Source organism: Chiloscyllium punctatum, chromosome 30 (assembly GCF_047496795.1).
Source record: "Chiloscyllium punctatum isolate Juve2018m chromosome 30, sChiPun1.3, whole genome shotgun sequence".
Lineage (NCBI taxonomy): Eukaryota > Metazoa > Chordata > Chondrichthyes > Orectolobiformes > Hemiscylliidae > Chiloscyllium > Chiloscyllium punctatum.
Genome location: NC_092768.1, coordinates 13,016,431 through 13,038,858, shown reverse-complemented (window position 1 = coordinate 13,038,858; position 22,428 = coordinate 13,016,431). Strand labels below are relative to the sequence as shown.

The window sequence follows — 22,428 nt, the reverse complement described above, 5'->3', positions numbered from 1 at the left end:
AGCCTTGGTGTGTGCCCTCCCCGCTTGCCCCCACCTACCACCCTTTGTGTGCCTCCTCCCCCCTTTCCCTCCCCTACCAACCTTGGTGTGCCTCCTATACTCTTGCCCCCACCTATCAGCCTTGGTGTGCCCCCTCTCCCCATTCCACCACCTACCAACCTTGGAGTGCCCCCTCCCCCCCTTGCCCCCACCTACCAGCCTTGGTGTGCGCCCACCACCTTGCCCGCCCCTACCAGCCTGGTGCAGCCCCCCCCCCCTTGCCCCCACGTACCAGCCTTGATGTGCCCACTCCCTCCTTGCCCCCATCAACAAGTCTTGGTGCGCCACCCCTCACCTACCACCCTTGTGTGCCCCCTCCCCGTTGCCCCCACCTACCAACCTTAGTGTGCCCCCTTCCCCCTTGCCCCCACCTACCAGCATGGTGTGCTCTCTCCTCTCTTGCCCCCACCTACCAGCCCTGGTGTGCCCCCTCCCCCCTTGCCCCCATCTACCAGCCTTGGTGTGCCCCCTCCCCCCTTGCCCCCACCTACCAACCTTGGTGCTCTTCCACCCCTTACTCCCACCTACCAGCCTTGGTGTGCCCCCTCCCCCATTGCCACCACCTACCAGCTTTGGTGCCCCCCCCCCGCCGCCACCTACCAGCCTTGGTGTGCGCCGCCACCATCTTGCCCCCACCGGCCAGCCTTGGTGTGTGCCCCCCCACCTACCACCATTGGCATGCCCCCTCCCCCCCACCTACCAGCCTTGGTGTGCCCCCTCCCCTTTTGGCCTCACCTACCAGCCTTGGTGCGCCTCCCCCTTTGCCCCCACTTACCCGCATTGGTGTGCCCCCTCTCTCCTTGCCCCCACCTACCAGCCTTGGTGTGTCCCCTTCCCCCTTGCCCCCACCTACCAGCCTTGGTGTTCCCCCTTCTCCCTTGTCCCCAGCTACCAGCCTTGGTGTTCCCCCTTCTCCCTTGCCCCCACCTACCAGCCTTGGTGTTCCCCCTTCTCCCTTGCCCCCACCGACCACCCTTGGTGTGCCCCCTCCCCCCTTGCCCCCACTGACCAGCCTTGGTGTGCTCCCTCGCCCTTTGCCCCACCTACCAGCCTTGGTATGCACCCCCCACCACCTGCCCCCACCGACCACCCTTGGTGTGCCCCCTCCTGCCCCCACCTATCAGCCTTGGTGTGCCCCGTTATCCCTTGCCCTCACTTACCAGCCTTGGTGTGCCTCCTCACCCCTTGCCCTCACCTAGCAGCCTTGGTGTTCCCCCTCCCTCCTTGCCCCCACTAACCAGCCTTGGTGTGCCACTCCTACCCCCTTGCCCTCACCTACCAGCCTTGGTGTGCCTCCTCCCCCCTTGCGCCCACCTAGCAGCCTTGGTGTGCCCCCTCCACCCTACTAGCCAGCCTTGGTGTGCCCTCTCCTGCCCCCACCTACCAGCCTTGGTGTGCCCCCTCCCCCCCTTGCCCCCACCTACCAGCCTTGGTGTTCCCCCTCCCCCCTTACCAGCCTTGGTGTGCCCTCTCCTGCCCCCACCTACCAACCTTGGCATGCGCCCACCCCCTTGCCCACACCTACCAGCCTTGGTGCGCCCCCTCCACGCTTGCCCCCACTAACCAGCTTTTGTGTGCCCCCTCCTGCCCCCACTTACCAGCCTTGGTGTATCCCCTACCCCCTTGTCCTCACCTACCAGCCTTGGTGTGCCCTCTCCCCACTTGCACCCACCTACCAGCCTTGGTGTGCTCCATCCTGCCCCCACCTACCAGCCTTAGTGTGCGCCATCCACCCTTGCCCCCACCTACCAGCCTTGGTGTGCCCCCTCTCCCCATTCCCCCACCTACCAGCCTTGGAGTGCCCCCTCCCCCCTTGCCCCCACCTACCAACCTTGGCGTGCTCCCACCCCTTTGCCTGCACTTACCAGCCTTGATACAGATCCCCCCCACCCACCTACCAGCCTTGGTGCGCCCGCTCCCTCCTTGCCCCCACCTACAAGCCTTGGTGCGCCACCCTCCACCTACCACCCATTTGTGCCCCCTCCCCCATTGCCCCCACCCACCAGCCTTGGTGTGCACCCTCCCCCCTTGCCCACACCTACCAGCCTTGGTGTGCCCCCTCGCCCTTTGCCCCCACCTACCAGCCTTGGTGTGCTCCCCCCCACCCCTTTCCCACCCACATACCATCCTTGGTGTGCCCTCTCCTGCCCCCACCTACCAGCCTTGGTGCACACCCCCTTGCCCCCACTTACCAAGTTGGTGTGCCCCCTCTCCACTTGCCTCCAACTACCAGCCTTGGTGTGCCCCCTTCCACCTATCTACCAGCCTTGGTGTGCCTCTTCCCTCCTTGCCCCCACCTACCAGCCTTGGTGTGTCCCCTCCCCCCTTGCCCCCACCTACCAGCCTTGGTGTGCGCCCTCCCCCCTTGCCCCCACTAACCAGCCTTGGTGTGCCCCCTCCTGCCCCCACCTACCAGGCTTGGTGTGCCCCCACCTTGCCCCCACTTGCCAGCGTTGGTGTGCTCCCTTCCCCCTTCCCCCACCTACCAGCCTTGGTGTGCGCCCTCCCCCCTTGCCCCCACCTACCAGCCTTGGTGTGCCCCCTCCCCCATTGCCCCACCTACCAGCCTTGGTGTGCCCCCTCCCCCCTCGCCCCCACCTAACAGCTTTGGTGTGCCACCTCCCCTTGTCCCCACCTACCAACCTTGGCGTGCCGCCTCCCCACATGCCCCACCTTTCAGCCTTGGTGTGCCACCCTCCTGCCCCCACCTACCAGCCTTGGTGTGCGCCCTCACCTCTTGCCCCCACCTACCAGCCTTGGTGTGCCCCCTCCCCCCTTGCCCCCACCTACCAGCCTTGGTGTGCCCCCACCCTCCTGCCCCCACCTACCAGCCTTGGTGTGCCCCCTCACCTCTTGCCCCCACCTACCAGCCTTGGTGTGCCCCCACCCTCCTGCCCCCACCTACCAGCCTTGGTGTGCCCCCTCACCTCTTGCCCCCACCTACCAGCCTTGGTGTGCCCCCTCCCCCCTTGCCCCCACCTACCAGCCTTGGTGTGCCCCCTCCCCCCTTGCCCCCACCTACCACCCTTGGTGTGCCCCCACCTGCTTCCACCGACCAGCCTTGGTGCGACCCCCATCTTGCCACCACTTACCAGTGTTGGTGTGCCCCCTCCACCCTTGCCCCCACCTGCCAGACTTGGTGTGCCCCCTTCCCCCTTGCCCGCACCTAGCAGCCTTTGTGTGCCTCCTCCCCCCTTGCACCCACCTAGCAGCCTTGGTGTTCCCACTTCCCCCCTAGTCCCCACCTATCAGCCTTGGTGTGCCTCCTCCCCCCTTGTCCTCACCTACCAGCCTTGGTGTGCCGTCTCCCCCCCACCTACCAGCCTTGGCATGCGCCCACCCCCTTGCCCGCACCTGGATGCAGATTCCCCCCCACCCACCTACCAGCCTTGGTGTGCCCCCTCCACCTTGCCCCCATGTACCAGCCTCGGTGTGCCCGCTCCCTCCTTGCCCCCACCTACAAGCCTTGGTGCGCCACCCCCACCTACCTCCCTTGTGTGCCCCCTCCTCCCTTGCCCCCACCTACCAACCTTAGTATGCTCCTTCCCCCCTTGCCCTCACCTGCCAGCCTTGGTGTGCACCCGCCCCCCACCTACCACCCTTAGTGTGCCCCCTTGCCCCCACCTATCACCCTTAGTGTGCCCCATCCCCCCTTTGCTCCACGTACGAGCCTTGGTGTGACCGCTCCCTCCTTGCTCCACCTACAAGCCTTGGTGCGCCACCTCCCACCTACCACCTTTGGTGTGCCCCCTCCCCCCTTGCCCCCACCTACCAGCATTGTGTGACCCCCCCCATGCCCACACCTACCAGCCTTGGTGCTCCCCCCTCCCTTACCTCCACATACCACCCTTGGCGTGCACCACCACCCTCTTGCCCCCACCGACCACCCTTGGTGTGCCCCCTCCCCCATTGCCGCTAAGTACCAGCTTTGGTGCACCTCCCCCCCTTGCCGCCACCTACCAGCCTTGGTGTGCGCCGCCACCCTCTTGCCCCCACCGACCACCCTTGGTGTGTGCCCCCCCACCTATCACCATTGGCATGCCCCCTCCCCCCTACCTACCAGCCTTGATGTGTGCCCTCCCCCTGTGCATCCTCCCCCCTTGCCTCACCTACCAGCCTTGGTGTGCCCCCCCCACCTTTGCAGCCCACCTACCAGCCTTGGTGTGCTCCCCCCCACCCCTTTCCCACCCACATACCATCCTTGGTGTGCCCTCTCCTGCCCCCACCTACCAGCCTTGGTGCACACCCCCTTGCCCCCACTTACCAAGTTGGTGTGCCCCCTCTCCACTTGCCTCCAACTACCAGCCTTGGTGTGCCCCCTTCCACCTATCTACCAGCCTTGGTGTGCCTCTTCCCTCCTTGCCCCCACCTACCAGCCTTGGTGTGCCCCGTCCTGCCCCCACTAACCAGCCTTGGTGTGCCCCCTCCCACTTTACCCCCACCTACCAGCCTTGGTGTGCCCCCTCCTGCCCCCACCTACCAGCCTTGGTGTGCCCCCTCCTTGCCCCCACTTGCCAGCGTTGGTGTGCTCCCTTCCCCCTTCCCCCACCGACCAGCCTTGGTGTGCGCCCTCCCCTCTTGCCCCCACCTACCAGCCTTGGTGTGCCCCCTCCCCCATTGCCCCACCTACCAGCCTTGGTGTGCCCCCTCCCCCCTTGCCCCCACCTACCAGCCTTGGTGTGTCCCCTTCCCCCTTGCCCCCACCTACCAGCCTTGGTGTGCCCCATCCTGCCCCCACCTACCAGCCTTGGTGTGTCCCCTCCCCCCTTGCCCCCAACTACCAGCCTTGGTGTGCCCCCTTCCACCTATCTACCAGCCTTGGTGCGCCTCTTCCCTCCTTGCCCCCACCTACCAGCCTTGGTGTGTCCCGTCCTGCCCCCACTAACCAGCCTTGGTGTGCCCCCTCCCACTTTACCCCCACCTACCAGCCTTGGTGTGCCCCCTCCTGCCCCCACCTACCAGGCTTGGTGTGCCCCCACCTTGCCCCCACTTGCCAGCGTTGGTGTGCTCCCTTCCCCCACCTACCAGCCTTGGTGTGCGCCCTCCCCCCTTGCCCCCACCTACCAGCCTTGGTGTGCCCCCTCCCCCATTGCCCCACCTACCAGCCTTGGTGTGCCCCCTCCCCCCTTGCCCCCACCTACCAGCCTTGGTGTGTCCCCTTCCCCCTTGCCCCCTCCTACCAGCCTTGGTGTGCCTCCTCCCCCCTTTCCCCCACCTACCAACCTTGGTATTCCCCCTCCCCCCTTGCCCGACCTACCAGCCTTGGTGAGCCACCTCCCCCCTTGCCCCCACCTACCACTCTTGGTGTGCCCCCTCCCCCCTCGCCCCCACCTAACAGCTTTGGTGTGCCACCTCCCCTTGTCCCCACCTACCAGCCTTGGTGTGCCGTCTCCCCCCCACCTACCAGCCTTGGCAGGCGCCCACCCCCTTGCCCGCACCTTGATGCAGATTCCCCCCCACCCACCTACCAGCCTTGGTGTGCCCCCTCCACCTTGCCCCCATGTACCAGCCTCGGTGTGCCCGCTCCCTCCTTGCCCCCACCTACAAGCCTTGGTGCGCCACCCCCACCTACCACCCTTGTGTGCCCCCTCCTCCCTTGCCCCCACCTACCAACCTTAGTATGCTCCTTCCCCCCTTGCCCTCACCTGCCAGCCTTGGTGTGCGCCCCCCCCACCTACCACCCTTAGTGTGCCCCCTTGCCCCCACCTATCACCCTTAGTGTGCCCCATCCCCCCTTTGCTCCACGTACGAGCCTTGGTGTGACCGCTCCCTCCTTGCTCCACCTACAAGCCTTGGTGCGCCACCTCCCACCTACCACCTTTGGTGTGCCCCCTCCCCCCTTGCCCCCACCTACCAGCATTGTGTGACCCCCCCCATGCCCACACCTACCAGCCTTGGTGCTCCCCCCTCCCTTACCTCCACATACCACCCTTGGCGTGCGCCACCACCCTCTTGCCCCCACCGACCACCCTTGGTGTGCCCCCTCCCCCATTGCCGCTAAGTACCAGCTTTGGTGCACCTCCCCCCCTTGCCGCCACCGACCAGCCTTGGTGTGCGCCGCCACCCTCTTGCCCCCACCGACCACCCTTGGTGTGTGCCCCCCCACCTATCACCATTGGCATGCCCCCTCCCCCCTACCTACCAGCCTTGATGTGCGCCCTCCCCCTGTGCATCCTCCCCCCTTGCCTCACCTACCAGCCTTGGTGTGCCCCCCCCACCTTTGCAGCCCACCTACCAGCCTTGGTGTGCTCCCCCCCACCCCTTTCCCACCCACATACCATCCTTGGTGTGCCCTCTCCTGCCCCCACCTACCAGCCTTGGTGCACACCCCCTTGCCCCCACTTACCAAGTTGGTGTGCCCCCTCTCCACTTGCCTCCAACTACCAGCCTTGGTGTGCCCCCTTCCACCTATCTACCAGCCTTGGTGTGCCTCTTCCCTCCTTGCCCCCACCTACCAGCCTTGGTGTGCCCCGTCCTGCCCCCACCTACCAGCCTTGGTGTGTCCCCTCCCCCCTTGCCCCCACCTACCAGCCTTGGTGTGCGCCCTCCCCCCTTGCCCCCACTAACCAGCCTTGGTGTGCCCCCTCCTGCCCCCACCTACCAGGCTTGGTGTGCCCCCACCTTGCCAGCGTTGGTGTGCTCCCTTCCCCCTTCCCCCACCTACCAGCCTTGGTGTGCGCCCTCCCCCCTTGCCCCCACCTACCAGCCTTGGTGTGCCCCCTCCCCCATTGCCCCACCTACCAGCCTTGGTGTGCCCCCTCCCCCCCACCTAACAGCTTTGGTGTGCCACCTCCCCTTGTCCCCACCTACCAACCTTGGCGTGCCGCCTCCCCACATGCCCCACCTTTCAGCCTTGGTGTGCCACCCTCCTGCCCCCACCTACCAGCCTTGGTGTGCGCCCTCACCTCTTGCCCCCACCTACCAGCCTTGGTGTGCCCCCTCCCCCCTTGCCCCCACCTACCAGCCTTGGTGTGCCCCCACCCTCCTGCCCCCACCTACCAGCCTTGGTGTGCCCCCTCACCTCTTGCCCCCACCTACCAGCCTTGGTGTGCCCCCTCCCCCCTTGCCCCCACCTACCAGCCTTGGTGTGCCCCCTCCCCCATTGCCCCCACCTACCAGCCTTGGTGTGCCCCCTCACCTCTTGCCCCCAGCTACCAGCCTTAGTGTGCCCCCTCCCTCCTTGCCCCCTGCTACCAGCCTTAGTGTGCCCCCTCCCCCCTTGCCCCCAGCTACCAGCCTTGGTGTGCCCCCTCCCCCTTGCCCCCACCTACCAGCCTTGGTGTGCCCCTCCCCCTTGCCCCCACCTACCAGCCTTGGTGTGCTCCCTCCCCCCTTGCCCCCACCTCCCAGCCTTGGTGTGCCCCTCCCCCCTTGCCCCCACCTACCAGCCTTGGTGTGCCCCCTCCCCCCTTGCCCCCACCTCCCAGCCTTGGTGTGCCCCCTCCCCCCACCTACCAGCCTTGGTGTGCCCCCTCCCCCTTGCCCCCACCTACCAGCCTTGGTGTGCTCCCTCCCCCCTTGCCCCCACCAACCAGCCTTGGTGTGCCCCTCCCCCCTTGTCCCCACCTACCAGCCTTGGTGTGCCCCCTCCCCCCAGCCTTGGTGTGCCCCCTCCCCCCTTGCCCCCACCTCCCAGCCTTGGTGTGCCCCCTCCCCCCTTGCCCCCACCAACCAGCCTTGGTGTGCCCCCTCCCCCCCTTGCCCCCACCTACCAGCCTTGGTGTGCCCTCTCCGAGCCTCGTTGAGCTGTTTCTCCATCTCGGACAGTTGCTCGGCCAGCCGTTGCTCTGCTTCCTCCACTTTCCCAGCAAGAGCTGCAAAACCAGCACAGAGCATGTGACAGGGATGTGGGCAGTGCGAATCAGGGCTCTGTATATACGAGCAACAAGCGCCAACTCATCTCTGCCACCTCAGACAGAAAACTCCTGGGGGAGGGGGTTTCGGTGGTGGGGAAGGGCAGACAGGGAATCCCTATCGGGATGCAGCACATTGGATGCTCTTCACTGTAAGAACACAAAGATTAACCACACTTGGAGAGTTGGGCTTTCAGAGCACTAACAAAATCACCTTCCACATTATGGCCGTCACTACACCATTTGTCGTGCATTGTGAATGAGATATTAAACTGAGCTCCCATCTAGCTGCTTGGCTGATGGTAACAGATCCTGTAGCACTGTTCAGAAAACAGCACAGGAGCTCCCCTGATGCTCTGGCCAGTATTCATCCCTCAACCAATAACATTATCTATGATGAGGGGGTGCCAGTGTTGGACTGGGGTGGAAAAAGTTAAAAATCACACAACACCAGGTTATAGTCCAATCAAAAGACCTCCCACTAGCAACCTGATGAAGGAGTAGCACTCCAAAGTCTAGTACTTCCAAATAAACCTGTTGGACGATAACCTGGTGTTGTGTGATTTTTTACATCATTATTGGCAGAGTGGTCGGAAGTGTCTATATGGACTTGAGTAAAATGTTCAACATGGTTCTGCATGGTAGACCAGTTACCAGTTAGTAAGGTTAGGGCACACGAGATCGAGTAGGAGCGAGCCAATTGGATACAAAATTGGCTCGAAGGTAGGAAACAGAGGGTGGTGGTGGAGGGTTGCTTTTCAGACTCAAGGCCTGTGACTGGTGGTGTGCCTCCATGATCGGTGCTGGGTCCACTGCTTTTCCTCATTTATATAAATGATTTGAATCTGAACACAGGAGGTAGAGTTAGTAGGTCAGCAGATGATAGCAGAATTGGAGGTGTGTTGGACAGCAAAGAAGGTTACCTCAGATTACAATGAGATCTTGATCAGATGGGTAATTTGCCAAGGAATGGCAGATGGAGTCTAATTTAGATAAATGTGAGGTGCTGCATTTGGGAAAGGCAAATCCGGGCAGGACTTATACACTGAATGGTAGGGCCCTGGGAAGTGTTGATGAACAAAGAGACCTTGGAGAGCAGGATCATTGTTCCTTGAAAGTAGGGTTGCAGGTCGAACATGGCAGTGAAGAAGGCATTTGGCACTTTTACCTTCATTGGTCAGAACACTGAGTACAGGAGTTGGGGTGTCATGTTGCAGCTGTACAGGAGGTCGGTGAGGCCACTTTTGGAATACTATGTACAATCCTGGTCACCCTTCAATGGGAAGGATGTTGAGAGAGTGCAGAAAAGAGTTACAAGGATATTGCCAGGGTTGGAGGGTTTGAGTTACAGGGAGAGGCTGAGTAGGCTGGGGCTATTTTCCGTGGAGCGTAGGAGACTGATGGGTGAGCTTATAGAGGTTTGTAAAGTCATGAGAGGCATCGATAGGGTAAATAGACAAGGTTTTTTTCCCCAGGGTGTGGGCATCCGAGAGAACATATGTTTAAGGTGAGAGGCAAAGATTTAAAAAGGATCTGAGTGCAAACTTTTTTATGCAGAGGGTGGTGCATATATAGAACGAGCAGCCAAAGGAAGTGGGGGAGGCTGGTACAAATACAACATTTAAAAGGCATCTGGTGGGTATATGAATAGGAAGGGTTTCAAGGAATATGGGCCAAGTGCTGACAGGTGGGACGAGGTCAGGTTGGGACGTCTGGTCAATGCGGATGAGTTGGACTGAAGGGTCTGTTTCCATACTATATGACACTGAGACTCTTATTATCACCAACATTTGATTGCAAGCTACATTTGAAGGTATATTTATATTCAGGAGGTCAGGTGACCAAGGTCTGGTCAAAAAGGGAGCATCTTGACGAAGAGGTTACAAAAAGTACTTTCAAATCTTAATTTGGAGATGCCAGTGTTGGACTGGGGTGGACAAAGTTAAAAATCACACAACGCCAGGTTATAGTCCAACAGGTTTATTTGGAAGCATTAGCTTTCGGAGCACTGCTCCTTCACCAGATGGTTGTGGAGAATAAGATCTTAAGACACAGAATTTGAGAAGTCACTTGAGAATGTAACTTTTAAAAAGTTCTGCCATTTACATATGAAACCAGAATGTTCATTTTCAAAGCTGACAGACTCAACAAACAATTCAGGTCTTTTTCAATATGTAATTTCAGTCACACACTGTAAACGGTTGCTATAAATTCTATATATTACAATCTTATACTCCACAACCACCTGAAGAAGGAGCAGTGCTCCGAAAGCTAATGCTTCCAAATAAACCTGTTGGACTATAACCTGGTGTTGTGTGATGTTTAACTTTCAAATCTTAGGAGCTGAAGACTGAGCTGGTAATGGAGGGGTGCACAGCAAAGGGGTGAAATGCAGAGATTATCGCAGGCCTTAGGGCAGAGGAACATTCCTGAAATAGGGAAAGGTGGAGGCATGGAGGGACATCAACATGAGGATGGCAGTTTAAAACCAGGGGTCTTGCTGGATCAGGAGTTAGTTGCTGAGTGAGGGGAGGGGTTGAGTGAACGGAGTGTTGGTGTGAGTTCAGAGCCGAGTGCCAGGGTTCAGGACTGAGCTGTGTTTTCGTTTTTACAGAGCGGGCGAGATGGCAGTTCCAGAGCTGTGGCCCTTTCCCCAACCAGGGATATCAGCACAGGGATCCCCCCCCCACCCTGGCTGGATAGGGGGAAATCGGTTGTTCAGGAGAAACTTGCCTTGTTCATATTTCTGCTGCTGCTGGGTCAGCTCGATCCGCAGGCTCTCTGTGGCTCCCTGACTGTCCGCAAGCTCCTTCTGACACTCTCTCAGTTCCTCGGTCAGTCTCTGCTGGCACTGAGTCCTCTCCTCCAAGGCTTCCTCCAGCTGGCCCCTCACTACCAGGTGGTCCTTTAGTTCACTGTCACCTGAAGCAGACCGGAAAATACAAATCCCAGAGAACACTGTGATTCTCAACAACAAACAAACCTGTACATCGTGAAAGATCGCACAGCCCTGGTATCATGGTGCTGGTATCTGACAGTGAGAATCCCTGAGGAATATGCTCAGACAGGCAATAACCAGCTTGGTCTAAGAGGCAGATTTGCAGAACCATCTTTAAGGAGGACAGACAGAAAGGCAAAGGTTTAGTTTGAGCAGACAAGGGTGGAACAATGAAAACCGAGCATGATGGATATGACGGAGAGCAGACACCCCGCGTGGCTTGGGGAAGGCTGTCTTTCCACAAGTACCAACAGTTTCCCCCTCTCACCTAAAACACTGATAGCTTTGGACACAGGGCAATCGCTCCTGTGGACAGTCGCCCCTGTGGACAGTCGCCCCTGTGAGCTGTCACCCTTGTGGACAATCGCCCGTGAGCTGTCGCCCCTGTGTACAGTTGCCACTGTGAGCTGTCACCCCTGTGGACAGTTGCTCTTGTGGACAGTCGCCACTGTGAGCTGTCGCCCCTGTGGACAATCGCCCCTGTGGACAATCGCCCCTGTGAGCTGTCGCCCCTGTGTACAGTGCCCCTGTGTATAGTCGCCTCTGTGGACAGTCACGCCTGTGGATAGTTGCCCCTGTGAACAGTCGGCCCTATGTATAGACGCCCCTGCGTACAGTCGCTCCTGTGAGATGTCGTCCCTGTGGACAGTCGCCAATGTGGACAGTCGCCTTTGTGGATAGTTGCCCCTGTGAGCTGTTGCCCTTGTGGACAGTCACCCTGTGGGAGACATTGCTTCTGGTGAGATTTGTGTAGAGAGAAAATGACATGAACCCAGTTTGAGTTTTCGTCATTTTGATATGAACATGACTGAATGATAACAGATTCCATTTCAGCCAGGTGCTAACACAGCTAGTGGCTGCTTGAACCGCCCAGGGCTGTAGAAAGAGAATGAAACCATTTAGCTCTTTGATCCTGCTCACAAATCAACCCGATCATTTTGGATCTCTACTTTCTATCCCTCCCACCACCTTGGAGTGCAGCTAGGCAGGATGGAACAATGGACCTCAGCAAAATGTGCACATGTGTGTTTCAGATTTTCGCACTTCATCGTGTGAGGAAGTGCTTCCTGGTGTCATCCCTGAAGGTCAAGGCCATTAATTTAAGGTCGTAGCCCCTCCTTGTTCTGATCTCTCATCGGAGAAGAAGTTTCATTTTACCAACCCTCACAACACGTATAATTATCTGAAACACTCCAATTCGATATTAGGCCAGCCCCTAATCTTGCATATGTGCAGGATACAAGCATCACCTTATCAGGGGTTTATAACCAGCACATGTAGTACCAGCAAACATCAGCACTATCGGTCCAAAGTAAGGGACTGCCTGATGCAAAGTGACAAGGACATTACGTACAAAAACTGAATTTGCTGGCGAAACTCAGCAGGTCTGGCAGCATCCATGCAGAGAAAGCACGGTTAACATTTCAAGTCCAGTGACCCTTCGTCAGAACCATTCCGAACCTGAAACATTGACTTAGCTTTCTCTGCGCAGATGCTGCCAGAACGGCTGAGTTTCTCCAACAATTTCCGTTTTTGTTTCCCAGTTCTTTAAGCTGATGTTTCCTTTAGGATGTACCTACACTTCAGCCTCGCCTCAGTAACCTTCTTCTCAATGAGCTGCGAGGTCTTCTTCAGTTCAGCTGCTAACTGGTCCCGTTCCCTGTTCAACAACTCCAGCTCCTTCTCCAGATCCTCATGGGAGCGTCTGTGGGAACAGACATCAATAAGGCCAAGAGGTTCATTAGTAGCAAGTTCAGGCCAGGTAGCGATAGGGGACAGACAGGAATCACGGCTGGGGGAAGAAGGGACTCGACACTCACCCAAAGAGAGTGCGCCTTTGTCCCAGGTACTGACCTGCCAGTGTCCGACCCTGCACCTCCTCTCTTTTCCTGCAGCTGCAGCCGTAAGATTGCATCCTTCCGAGCGAGTAAACCTTGGCAACGTGAGACAGAAACCATCAGTCTACACCCGCACGCCATGCCAGCTCCCCACCATTGAGGGGTACACTCCCAGCTCATCCTGATTAACCAGTTGTTCGGTTTCGGGCAGGTCTATCAAGCCGGGGCACCCTAACAAGCCCAGGTGTCAGACAGAGGTCATGGCATTTTTCAGCAGGAGCTTTTGGGCTCGGTGAGCAGGCTGAATAACTCTGAGCACAAAGTGGCAGGCCTCGATTAAGCTGGACGTGTGGACAGCAGGGATCCTCCTGTAGGAATGGGAAGGGGAAACCTGCCCCTCATCGCTATCCAGTCATCTCGGTTAGAACATTCCGGAGTATAGTTGCTGATAAAGCTACACTCAGTTTAGTGAGGATCTTTAGTGCCGAAAGACAGAAACTCTGACCTGGATCGAATTCAATTGATAAGAAATTGCTTACCGTGGATGGTATCGATCCTCTTGTTGGCAAAGGTCACCCTCTGACCAAGGTTCCCCAACCGACACAAGGCCTTCCTTTGCTCTGTCTCCTGCTCCAAGAACCTTTGGTAAAAGCTGAGGGGTAATAAAAAGGGTGTGTGTTTTAAATCAACTAACAGTGCAAAGGGTCCTGTAGATCCCCCGTTCCCCCTGGTCTTTAGTTAATCTATCTCAATCTGGATAATGATCAATCCTAAACTCAGGGAGTAAGCGCACTGAGGTAAGAAGGTCAGTAACATGAACACAGGCAGATACCATGGGGAATCAGTACCAGATGACTCAGGAAGCCAACAACAATTTCTGCTTTATATAGCACTGCTAAGATAACAAAACATTGCAAAGTGCTTCTTCACAGGAGTGATCTAAGGCAAAATTAGACACTGAGCCCAATCGTAAGTAGAGTGTAATGAGCATCCTGAAACGGGCAAAGCAGAGAGACTGAGTTCCTGAACTAGGCGTCTGAAACCACAGCTGCTCACAGCAGAATAGTTAAAACCGAAGTAGCAAAAGAGGTAAGGATTAGATGATATCAATATCTCAGAGGGCTGTGGAGCTGGAGTAGATGAGAGATAGGGAGGGCAAGGTCATTGGAAGTTGAAAACAAGGAAGAGAATTTTAATCAAAAACAGAAATTGCTGGAGAAGCTCAGCATCTATGGAGAGAAAACAGAGTTTCACGCCCAGCGACACTTTGTACGACCATGAGGATTTTAAAATTGTGTCGCTTAACCCGGAGCCACTTGTAAGACATGGCTCACAGAGGCACAGTAGGGAACGTGGTGTGAGTAATGACATGGCCGGCAGAGATTTAAATGGCCTTGTGTTTCCAGGGGGCAGAATGGTGGGTGGCCAGCTTCCAGTGTGTTGGAATAGTCAGACCGAGAGGAAGGAAAGGACTGGCAGAGGGTTTCAGCAACAGATGAGCTGAGACAGGGGTGCAGTCAGGGTGGTGTTACAGAATGGAAGTGGGGGATTTGTGATGGCACAGGATGCGCTGAGGTGTTTATCGAGCCAATCAATATTCCACTGAGGTACAATGTCAGCCACAGGTACAGTAAGGAAGGTATAACATCTTGCTTCCAAGCCAGCCCATTGGTGAAGAGAGATTCAGCCCCTAGCTACTCTCGTTCTACCTGCTGACCACCTCCTTGAAGTGACATAGAGTATTCTCAGCTCGCTCTGCGTTCCCCTGAAACCGCACAGTGTCACTCTGAGCGCTGGCTAATTCCTCTCGGAGAGTCTGTAAAACACAATAAGATTATAAATGTGAGAGAGAAGGAGGAAGAAAGAGAGAGAATTTAAAAAAACGAGTGAGAAGGCCAGAGGATATAAATAGTAACTATATCACTAGTTCACACTGTTAATGGACAGTCACTGGAAACTAAATTAAGGTGCCCATCCTGAGAAACAAGGTATCTTTATAGATATATCTTCAGGGCATCTGGCAATGTTGTACAGTCAAGTAAGTGCTAGCTAAGATGGCACTATTGTTAAAGTAGGAAACACAATGGTCAACTTTCACAAACAGGGATGTGATGTTGATCAGATAATCCGTCTTCAGGTCGTCTCAGCTGAGGGATAAATGCTGGATGGCTGACCAGAATACCCTTGTCCTTCAAAACACTAACATCAGGTCTTTTACATCCATCGGAGGGGGCGGACTAGGCATCGATTTGTTGTCTCACCTGAAAGATGGCATTTCCTGATGGTGCCAGACCAGACTTTTTGCTCAAAGTCTCTGGTGATTTGAACCAAGGATTTTCAGTTTGGATTTTCCCTGAGGCCCGTGTAAAGGATAGTTCCAAAGCAAGGTTTCACAGATGAAATAAACCTATGAACAAACCTCTTACACATCACAGTCTCGGGCGATCCTTGAATACCCCACTCCCCCTCATGCCCATCAAAACAGAGTCTCAGATGTTTCCTCACCTGGTTTTGTACACGTTCCATGTTCATCTCTGCAGTCCTGTCTTCAAAGCTGTGTAGCAGCAATGCTTGTTCCTGTTCCTTCACCCTCAACCCTTCTTCCAGGTTAGCGAGCTGTACCAGTAGATAAGTTTGAGATGTGCAGATTTACTTAACAAGATACATCTCTCGACAGGACGACACAGCAGAAACCCAGCCATGTTACAAATCTTTTCCATCTCTGTATGGATCGCTGAATATTTGGAAAAAATGTGGCTTTGTGGTGACTCACTTGGCATTTTCGAAATTTTACGGGTAATTGGTAACAGTTGTGGGAAATTTGTTCATGGTGGTAATAGCTGGAAAATGGGATATTAAATTTAGGAATGAAGAGGGAAGAAGGTGGGTGGAACACTTTGCCCCAAGGTATCACCAAGGAAATGGGTTGAATCTCGCTGTTCAGAAACCAAATGAAATTATTTGGGTAATAATACCCATTGGGATGGGAACTCAGCCAGCCCTATTTGGTCTTACCCACATGTGACTGCAGATCCACAGTGGTCAGAGCAGCTGGGTTTCTCTAGTGCTTCTGTCTTCCGTTTAGATCTCTAACATCCACTGGATTTCTGCTTTTGGCTGCTGGATAGTCTAATATTTATTGCTGTGTTGTTGGCTGAGGGATAAATATTGGCCAGGACGTTGGACAGAAATCCCCTGCACTTTTTTTAAAAACAGGTCTTTTACATTCACTTAAGATAGCAACTGGGACTGTGTTTATAATGTCTCATCTGAAAGCAGGCACTGCTGGCAGTGCAGCACTTCCTCAGTACTGAACTGGGAGTGTCTGCATGCATGGACTAGTTGAGTCGAAGGGTCTGTTTCTGTGCTGTACTTCTATGTGCATTCAGCTCTGTTGACCTCTCAGTTGAGAGATTTGAGCGTAGTTTGTGCTCACATCACTGAACATGCATCAGGACACAGGCTGCAGGAAAGCCACTGGAAGATTCTGAGCACATCCCATCGCAAAGCGTGGCTCTGGGATTCAGGCAGCAGGAGGTCTGGGATAGCCGGGAGTTGAACGAATTCAGTACATACCTTGACATGGAGCTGGTTGATATCGTTGGCGTGACTGATTTCCTGTGATTTCAGCTGCACCATGAGAGTGAACACCTTCTCTCTCCACCGAGTGACCAGCGGCAGCCTCTTCACATTCTCCCCTTCCAGGACACCTTGCTTAGGCTGGCAACGCAAGACAGAAAATGTTCCCCTTGGCTTCTAACATTTCTGAAAGTTGCTATCCTGAGTGCAAAGATTCCCGATTCTCGTTCACCCAGTAACTAGCTGCAGCTCAGTGGGAGCACATTGCCATGGGCTTGAGTTCCCAGACAGAACTTATATACACCTTCTCCTCCCCAAACCCCATTCAACAACATTCGAGAAGGATTCATTTCTCCCTATCTGGTCTATCAACTCCTTTAATCAGAGAATCCCTACAGTGTGGAAACAGGTCACTTGGCTCATTGACTCTCCAAAACGCATCTCAACCGGACCCACCCGTATCCCTGTAACCCTGCATTTCCCATGGCTAACCCACCAAGCCTGTGCATTCCCAGGACATTATGGACAATTTAGCATGGCCAATCCACCTAACCTGCACATATCTGGACCGTGGAGAAAGTGAGGACTGCAGATGCTGGAGATCAGAGCTGAAAATGTATTGCTGGAAAAGCGCAGCAGGTCAGGCAGCATCCAAGGAGCAGGAGAATCGACATTTCGGGCATAAGAAGGGCTCATGCCCGAAACGTCGATTCCCCTGTTCATTGGATGCTGCACATCACTGGACCATGGAAGGAAACCAAAGAATCTCGAGGAAACCCACACAGACACGGGGAGAATGTGTGTGTGGAGTTTGCACAGTTGCCTGAGGGTGGAATTGAACTAGGTCTGACCTGGCTGTGCCTCCAAACCTACAGCAATGTAACTGCCCTTTAAAATGGGTGGGAAAGCCATTCAGCTTAACATAGGGATGGGCAACATATGCCAGTGATGACGACATCCCACGAAAGAAGGAAGGAAAAAACAAATGACCGCTTGGACTTCTACATTCAAGCCTGGTCAATGTAGCGTTCCCTCAAAGTGTGACCCTTTGAACCTTGGCATTATTCTGGCAAGCAGGGATGGGTGAGCTCAGCAAATGATAAACAAATACAGGCAAACCTGGACAGTGACTGATGAAATGTGCTCGATATTGTTGTCTTGCGACACCTACCTACCCTCACCATGTGCGATTGTGATCAAGAGTGGGAATATTGGGAAGGCAGATTATTATCTGAATGATGGCAGTTTAGGAAAAGGTGAGGTGCAACGAGACCTGGATGTCGTGGCAGGACAGTCGCTGAGGGTTGGCTGCAGGTGAGGAAAGCTAATGGCATACAGGCCTTGATAGGGAGAGGATTTGAGTATATGAGTGGGAATGACTTGCTGCAAGACTGACATCGGAAAAATCACTGGATCAACTGGGCTTGTACTCACTGGAATGTAGAAGATTGAGGGGGGAAGCTCATAGAAATATATAAAATCCTGAGGGGACTGGACAAGCTAAATTCCCCCAAGTTGGGGAAGTCCAGAACTAGGGGTCACAGTCTTATATTAAAGGGGAAGCCATTCAGGACTGAGATAAGGAAGAATTTTTTCAAGAGGAAGCCTGATGTGGCCTTTGCGGTGAAAGGGATTATGGGATATGGAGAGAAAGTGAGCGTGTGATACTGAGATTGTATGATCAGCCATGATCATGTTGAATGGTGGTGCAGGCTTGAAGGGCCAAATGGCCTACCTCTGCATCTAGTTTCTACATTTCTTTGTCTATTAACTGTTTTTGCATCATGAGCACCAGTCATCCAACTCCAATATTGCACAGTAAAAGGGCAAAGACCAGAGATTGAACCTGCATGACCTCTGTAGCTCAGCTGAGTGCTGCTGATATAATATTTTTAAAAAAAATCATTGTCCAATTGAACCTCTGATCCCCACGGTTAAAAGAAAACTGATTGTATGCTAGACCCCAGTGGAGTCTGAAGCCACCCAGCTTCCAGTGAAGAGCCCTTCCTGGTACCTTTCTGCTGCTCTCACTCTCCTGGATGGTGAGAATATCATTCAGGGATCTCAGCCGTATGTTCATGAGTTCTGCTGTCACTTTCAGTGCCTCTCGTTCCTTTTCCAGATGCTGCTGAACCAAACGGATACAGGGTTAAAATCCTGCACCACACTAACCACAGCAGACTCCCTCCCTAACAGGACTGCGGGTGTCCTTACACCACAGGCATTACAGCAGTTTAATGTGGCAGCACAGCACCACCCTCTCGAGAGCTATCAGAGATAGCCAACACATGCTGGCCTTTCTAGTGATGCCCACATCCTGTCACAGCGACAATGAAAAACTCACCAAGGCTGCTCTCCACCATCACAGGTGGCCAACAAATACCAACAATGCACACATTCCCAAAAGAATGGAAAGTTGGCAGCTTGGAACCATCTGCTCACGATTTGGTTGCGATGGATTCATGGAGCTAGAAGGTCTGTACAAGCAGTGGTCAATGCTGCACGACCTTCAAAGGCTCATTTCTGACCCAATCAATGTCTTTGTTTAAGGTGACTGAAGCCTTGCCTGAGTTCTAACCCAGCACCAGCCTCACTAACCTGGACCTTGTTATTTAGCTGCTCCTTCTCCTGCCGGGACTCCTCGAGCTGCTTCTCGTCTGGCACCAGTTGTCCAATGTAGGTGCGAAGCTGAGTGATCACGGAATTTTGGGATTCCGATTCAAGCTTTGTTTTCCTGAAATGGTGAGAGGAAAAGGGACTGCTATTTAACAGCACCTTTCACAGCCTTAACAAACTCCTGATTGTTTAAGTCTGTTTCCGCGCTCTCAGCAACAAACCATTTATTCACTTGTTGTCATAATGATGCACCCTGTTCTTATCAAGGCCAATTCAGCGCAGTGAGGCCTTTAGGTAATAAGGTAAGTGACCAGTGGATCTGTTTATGTAGTGTTGGCTGAGGGAGGAATGTTGGCCAGGACATGGAGAACTACCCAGGTGTTCTTCAACCATTCTCAAAGATCCTTTCAATCCACCAAAACAAGTGTAGTAGGGTTAGATCTGATCAGAAAAGTGATACTGTCAAAGCACAGCACACCCTTAGAACTAATCTGGTTTCGCCAGTCTGGGTTACCTGCTCAAGTCTCAGATTGGCTTGCTGAAAGTCTGGCCTGGAACTGAAAGCTGTGTCCTTATGGGCCTGAGGGGAGACAGAGTGAGCTCAGCCAGACTGAGCTTAGGCAGACCAATACAGCTTACCGTAAATCTTCCTGCAAGGTGTCCCGCTCCTGAGTGACTGCCTCCAGCTTCTCTCTGAAGTGTGCCGCCTCCCTCTGTCCCTTCTCTCGGCTCTGCCTCAGCTCCTCCTCCAGTTCTGACACCCTATCCTTCAGAGCTGCGCAATTTTTGTCGCGAGATTCGGCCAACTGCAGGATCTGCTGGGACAAGATGCAAACCGATGTAGTTTACTGTTGAGAAAGGCCTGCATTAACCTGCCCATCAGAAAGACCGTAAAACTTCCTCCTTGCAGCTTCTGAAATTTTCTTAAACAATTCCTGGTTTTCAATTGTTCCATTCGATCCAAGAGTCCATTTCACATGAACGCAAAAAATAGGAAAAGGATCAGATCAGCCTGCTCCACCATTCAATATGATCATAGCTGAGTCTGAGCTTCAATGCCAATTTCGTGAGCACTCCCCATACCCCTCGACTCCCTGAGCCACCAAAAATGAGTTCATCCCAGCCTTAAACATATTCAGGGATGGAACATCGAGTATCCTCTGTGAAAGTGAATTCCAAAGAGTTACAACCTGCTGAGTGCAGACAAGCAAATGCACAAAATAGGGCCAGAAGTAGGCCATTCAGCCCCTCAAATCTGCTCTGCCATTCGACAAATCTAAAGCTGACCTGTTTGTGTTTAAAGTTCCACACTCCATCCATCCCTGCGTAACTTCTGAATCCGCTGCATAGCAAAAATCTATCCACCTCTACTATTCCTGATTAATCTGTGTCTCACCAAGCGCAGATATATTCTATCTCTCAGAATTATCTGAAATAACTTTCCCACTACCGAGGTTAGACTGACTAGTCTGTAATTTCCTCTTCCATCCTTTCTTTCTTTGTTTAGTAACGGGACACTCGCAGTCCATCAGTCCTCTGGCACCTCACCTGTAGCCAGAGAGGATTTGAAAATTGCTGCCAAGGCCCTGATCTCTCCAGCCTTATCTCAACAGCCTGGGATACATTTCATCTGGGCCTGCATATTTATCTATGCTTAAAGCTGGTAAACCCTCTAGTACCTGCTCTTTGTTAATTTCTCATATTTCGCAGTGCTCCACCCTGCTGCCTATACTTGTGTCATTATTTGGAAGAATTGTGAGGGACAAAATATATCTGCACTTGGAGAGACACAGTTTCATCAAAGATTTGTTAAGGAAAGGCCTTGTTTGACAAATTTGATCAATTTTTTGAGGAAGTGACTAGGAATATTGATGAAGAGGTAATGCATTCGATGTGATTTATAGCAAGGCTTGTGATAAGGTCTCTCCTAGTAGATTGATCAAGGGCAAAGTGATATTCGGGATCCAAAACTGGTTATTAGGAAGGAAGCAGAGGGTGAAGGTAAAGGTATGTTCTGTGAGTGGAAATCTGTTTCCAGTGGGGTACTGTATGGCTCAGTCCTGGGCCCTTGCTCTTTGTTTTCTATGTTAATGACTTGGACTTAAATACAGGAGTATCTTGAAGAAGTTTGTAGATGACATAAAAATTGTTAGGGTGGAAAATAAGGAGGATGACAGCCATACACTGCCAAAGGACATGAGAGGATTGGTCAGCTGTGCCAAGCAGTGGCAAAAAGAATTCCACCTGAAAAAGTGTGAGGTGCCACTCTTGGAGAAGGTGAACAAGAGATTACTCTAAATAGTCAGACCTTGGAAAATAATGAGGATCAAAAGGACCTTGGTGAATATCTCCACAGATCCCTAAAGGTGGTGGGGGAAGAACAGTTGGCTCAGGAGAATACTTGCCTTTATTAGCTGAGGCACAGAATACAAGAGCAAAAAGGTTATGATAGAGATGTATAAAACACTGGTTAGTCCAAAACTGGGGTACGGTGTGCAGTTCCCATTATAGGGAAGACGTGAGTGCAGTGGAAAGGGTGCTGAGGAGACATACTGGGATGCTGCCTAGGCTGGAGGGGTGTGAAGTATTAGGAAAGATTGGATAGGCTGGGATTATTATTTTCCTCTAATGGGAGGGGACCTAATGGAGGTGCATAAGATGAAGTGGGACATAGCCAGGCTGGGAAAGAAAGCACTTGTTCATTAGTAGAGGGGTCAATAACTGGGACCATAGATTTAAGATAAGAGATAGAAGGTTGAGAGGAGAGTTGTAGAGAACTTTATTTCACTCAGAGGGTGGTGGGATCCTGGAAGCCATTGCTTGACAGGGCGATTGAGTCAGAAAATCTTGTTAAGACTCAAGTAATAATTGAACTTTTACGTACATTGCAATATATTTCCAGGATGTTGTGAAACTTGAAAGGGTTCAGAAAAGATCTACAAGGGTGTTGCCAGGGTTTGAGGATTTGAGCTACAGGGAGAGGCTGAACAGGCTGGGGCTGTTTTCCCTGGAGCATCGGAGGCTGAGGGGTGACCTTATAGAGATTTACAAAATTATGAGGGGCATGGATAGGGTAAATAGGCAAAATCTTTTCCCTGAGATCGGGGAGTCCAGAACTAGAGGGCATAGGTTTAGGGTGAGAGGGGAAAGATATAAAAGAGACCTAAGGGGCAACTTTTTCACACAGAGGGTGGGAAGGGTATGGAATGAGCTGCCAGAGGAAGTGGTGGAGGCTGGTACAATTGCAACATTTAAGAGGCATTTGAATAGGTATATGAATAGGAAGGGTTTGGAGGGATATGGGAGAGGTGCTGGCAGGTGGGACTAGAATGGGTTGGGATATCTGGTCGGCATGGACGGGTTGGACCGAAGGGTCTGTTTCCATGCTGTATATGTCTATGACTCTATGACTATGACTATGAACTAAAAGCTAGAAAACAGGATTTGCTGCGTCAGAGTTTCTTAGCTGGCATGGGTAGGTTGGGCTGAATGGCTTCCTTCATAG

General features: G+C 53.8%; 1 protein-coding gene across 4 annotated transcripts in view; it reads right to left on the bottom strand.

Moving 5' to 3' along the window:
- The window catches only part of cchcr1 (coiled-coil alpha-helical rod protein 1), a 42,381-nt gene that overhangs the window by 7,636 nt on the left and 12,317 nt on the right, over positions 1 to 22,428 (bottom strand). For 3 of the 4 annotated variants that reach the window (XR_011952791.1, XM_072549894.1, XM_072549896.1), the window contains exons 4-14: positions 19,563 to 19,738; positions 18,906 to 19,041; positions 18,322 to 18,435; positions 16,305 to 16,448; positions 15,234 to 15,344; positions 14,438 to 14,544; positions 13,268 to 13,380; positions 12,745 to 12,823; positions 12,471 to 12,595; positions 10,626 to 10,814; positions 7,752 to 7,853 (exon numbers count right to left, since the gene is read on the bottom strand). Coding sequence is in view for 3 of the 4 variants with exons in the window: in XM_072549894.1 (XP_072405995.1) it covers positions 7,752 to 7,853; positions 10,626 to 10,814; positions 12,471 to 12,595; positions 12,745 to 12,823; positions 13,268 to 13,380; positions 14,438 to 14,544; positions 15,234 to 15,344; positions 16,305 to 16,448; positions 18,322 to 18,435; positions 18,906 to 19,041; positions 19,563 to 19,738 (1,396 nt within the window). In the remaining variant the exon portion in view is untranslated. The remainder of the gene's footprint in view (positions 1 to 7,751; positions 7,854 to 10,625; positions 10,815 to 12,470; positions 12,596 to 12,744; positions 12,824 to 13,267; positions 13,381 to 14,437; positions 14,545 to 15,233; positions 15,345 to 16,304; positions 16,449 to 18,321; positions 18,436 to 18,905; positions 19,042 to 19,562; positions 19,739 to 22,428) is intronic. The other variant, XM_072549895.1, reaches the window with a different exon arrangement.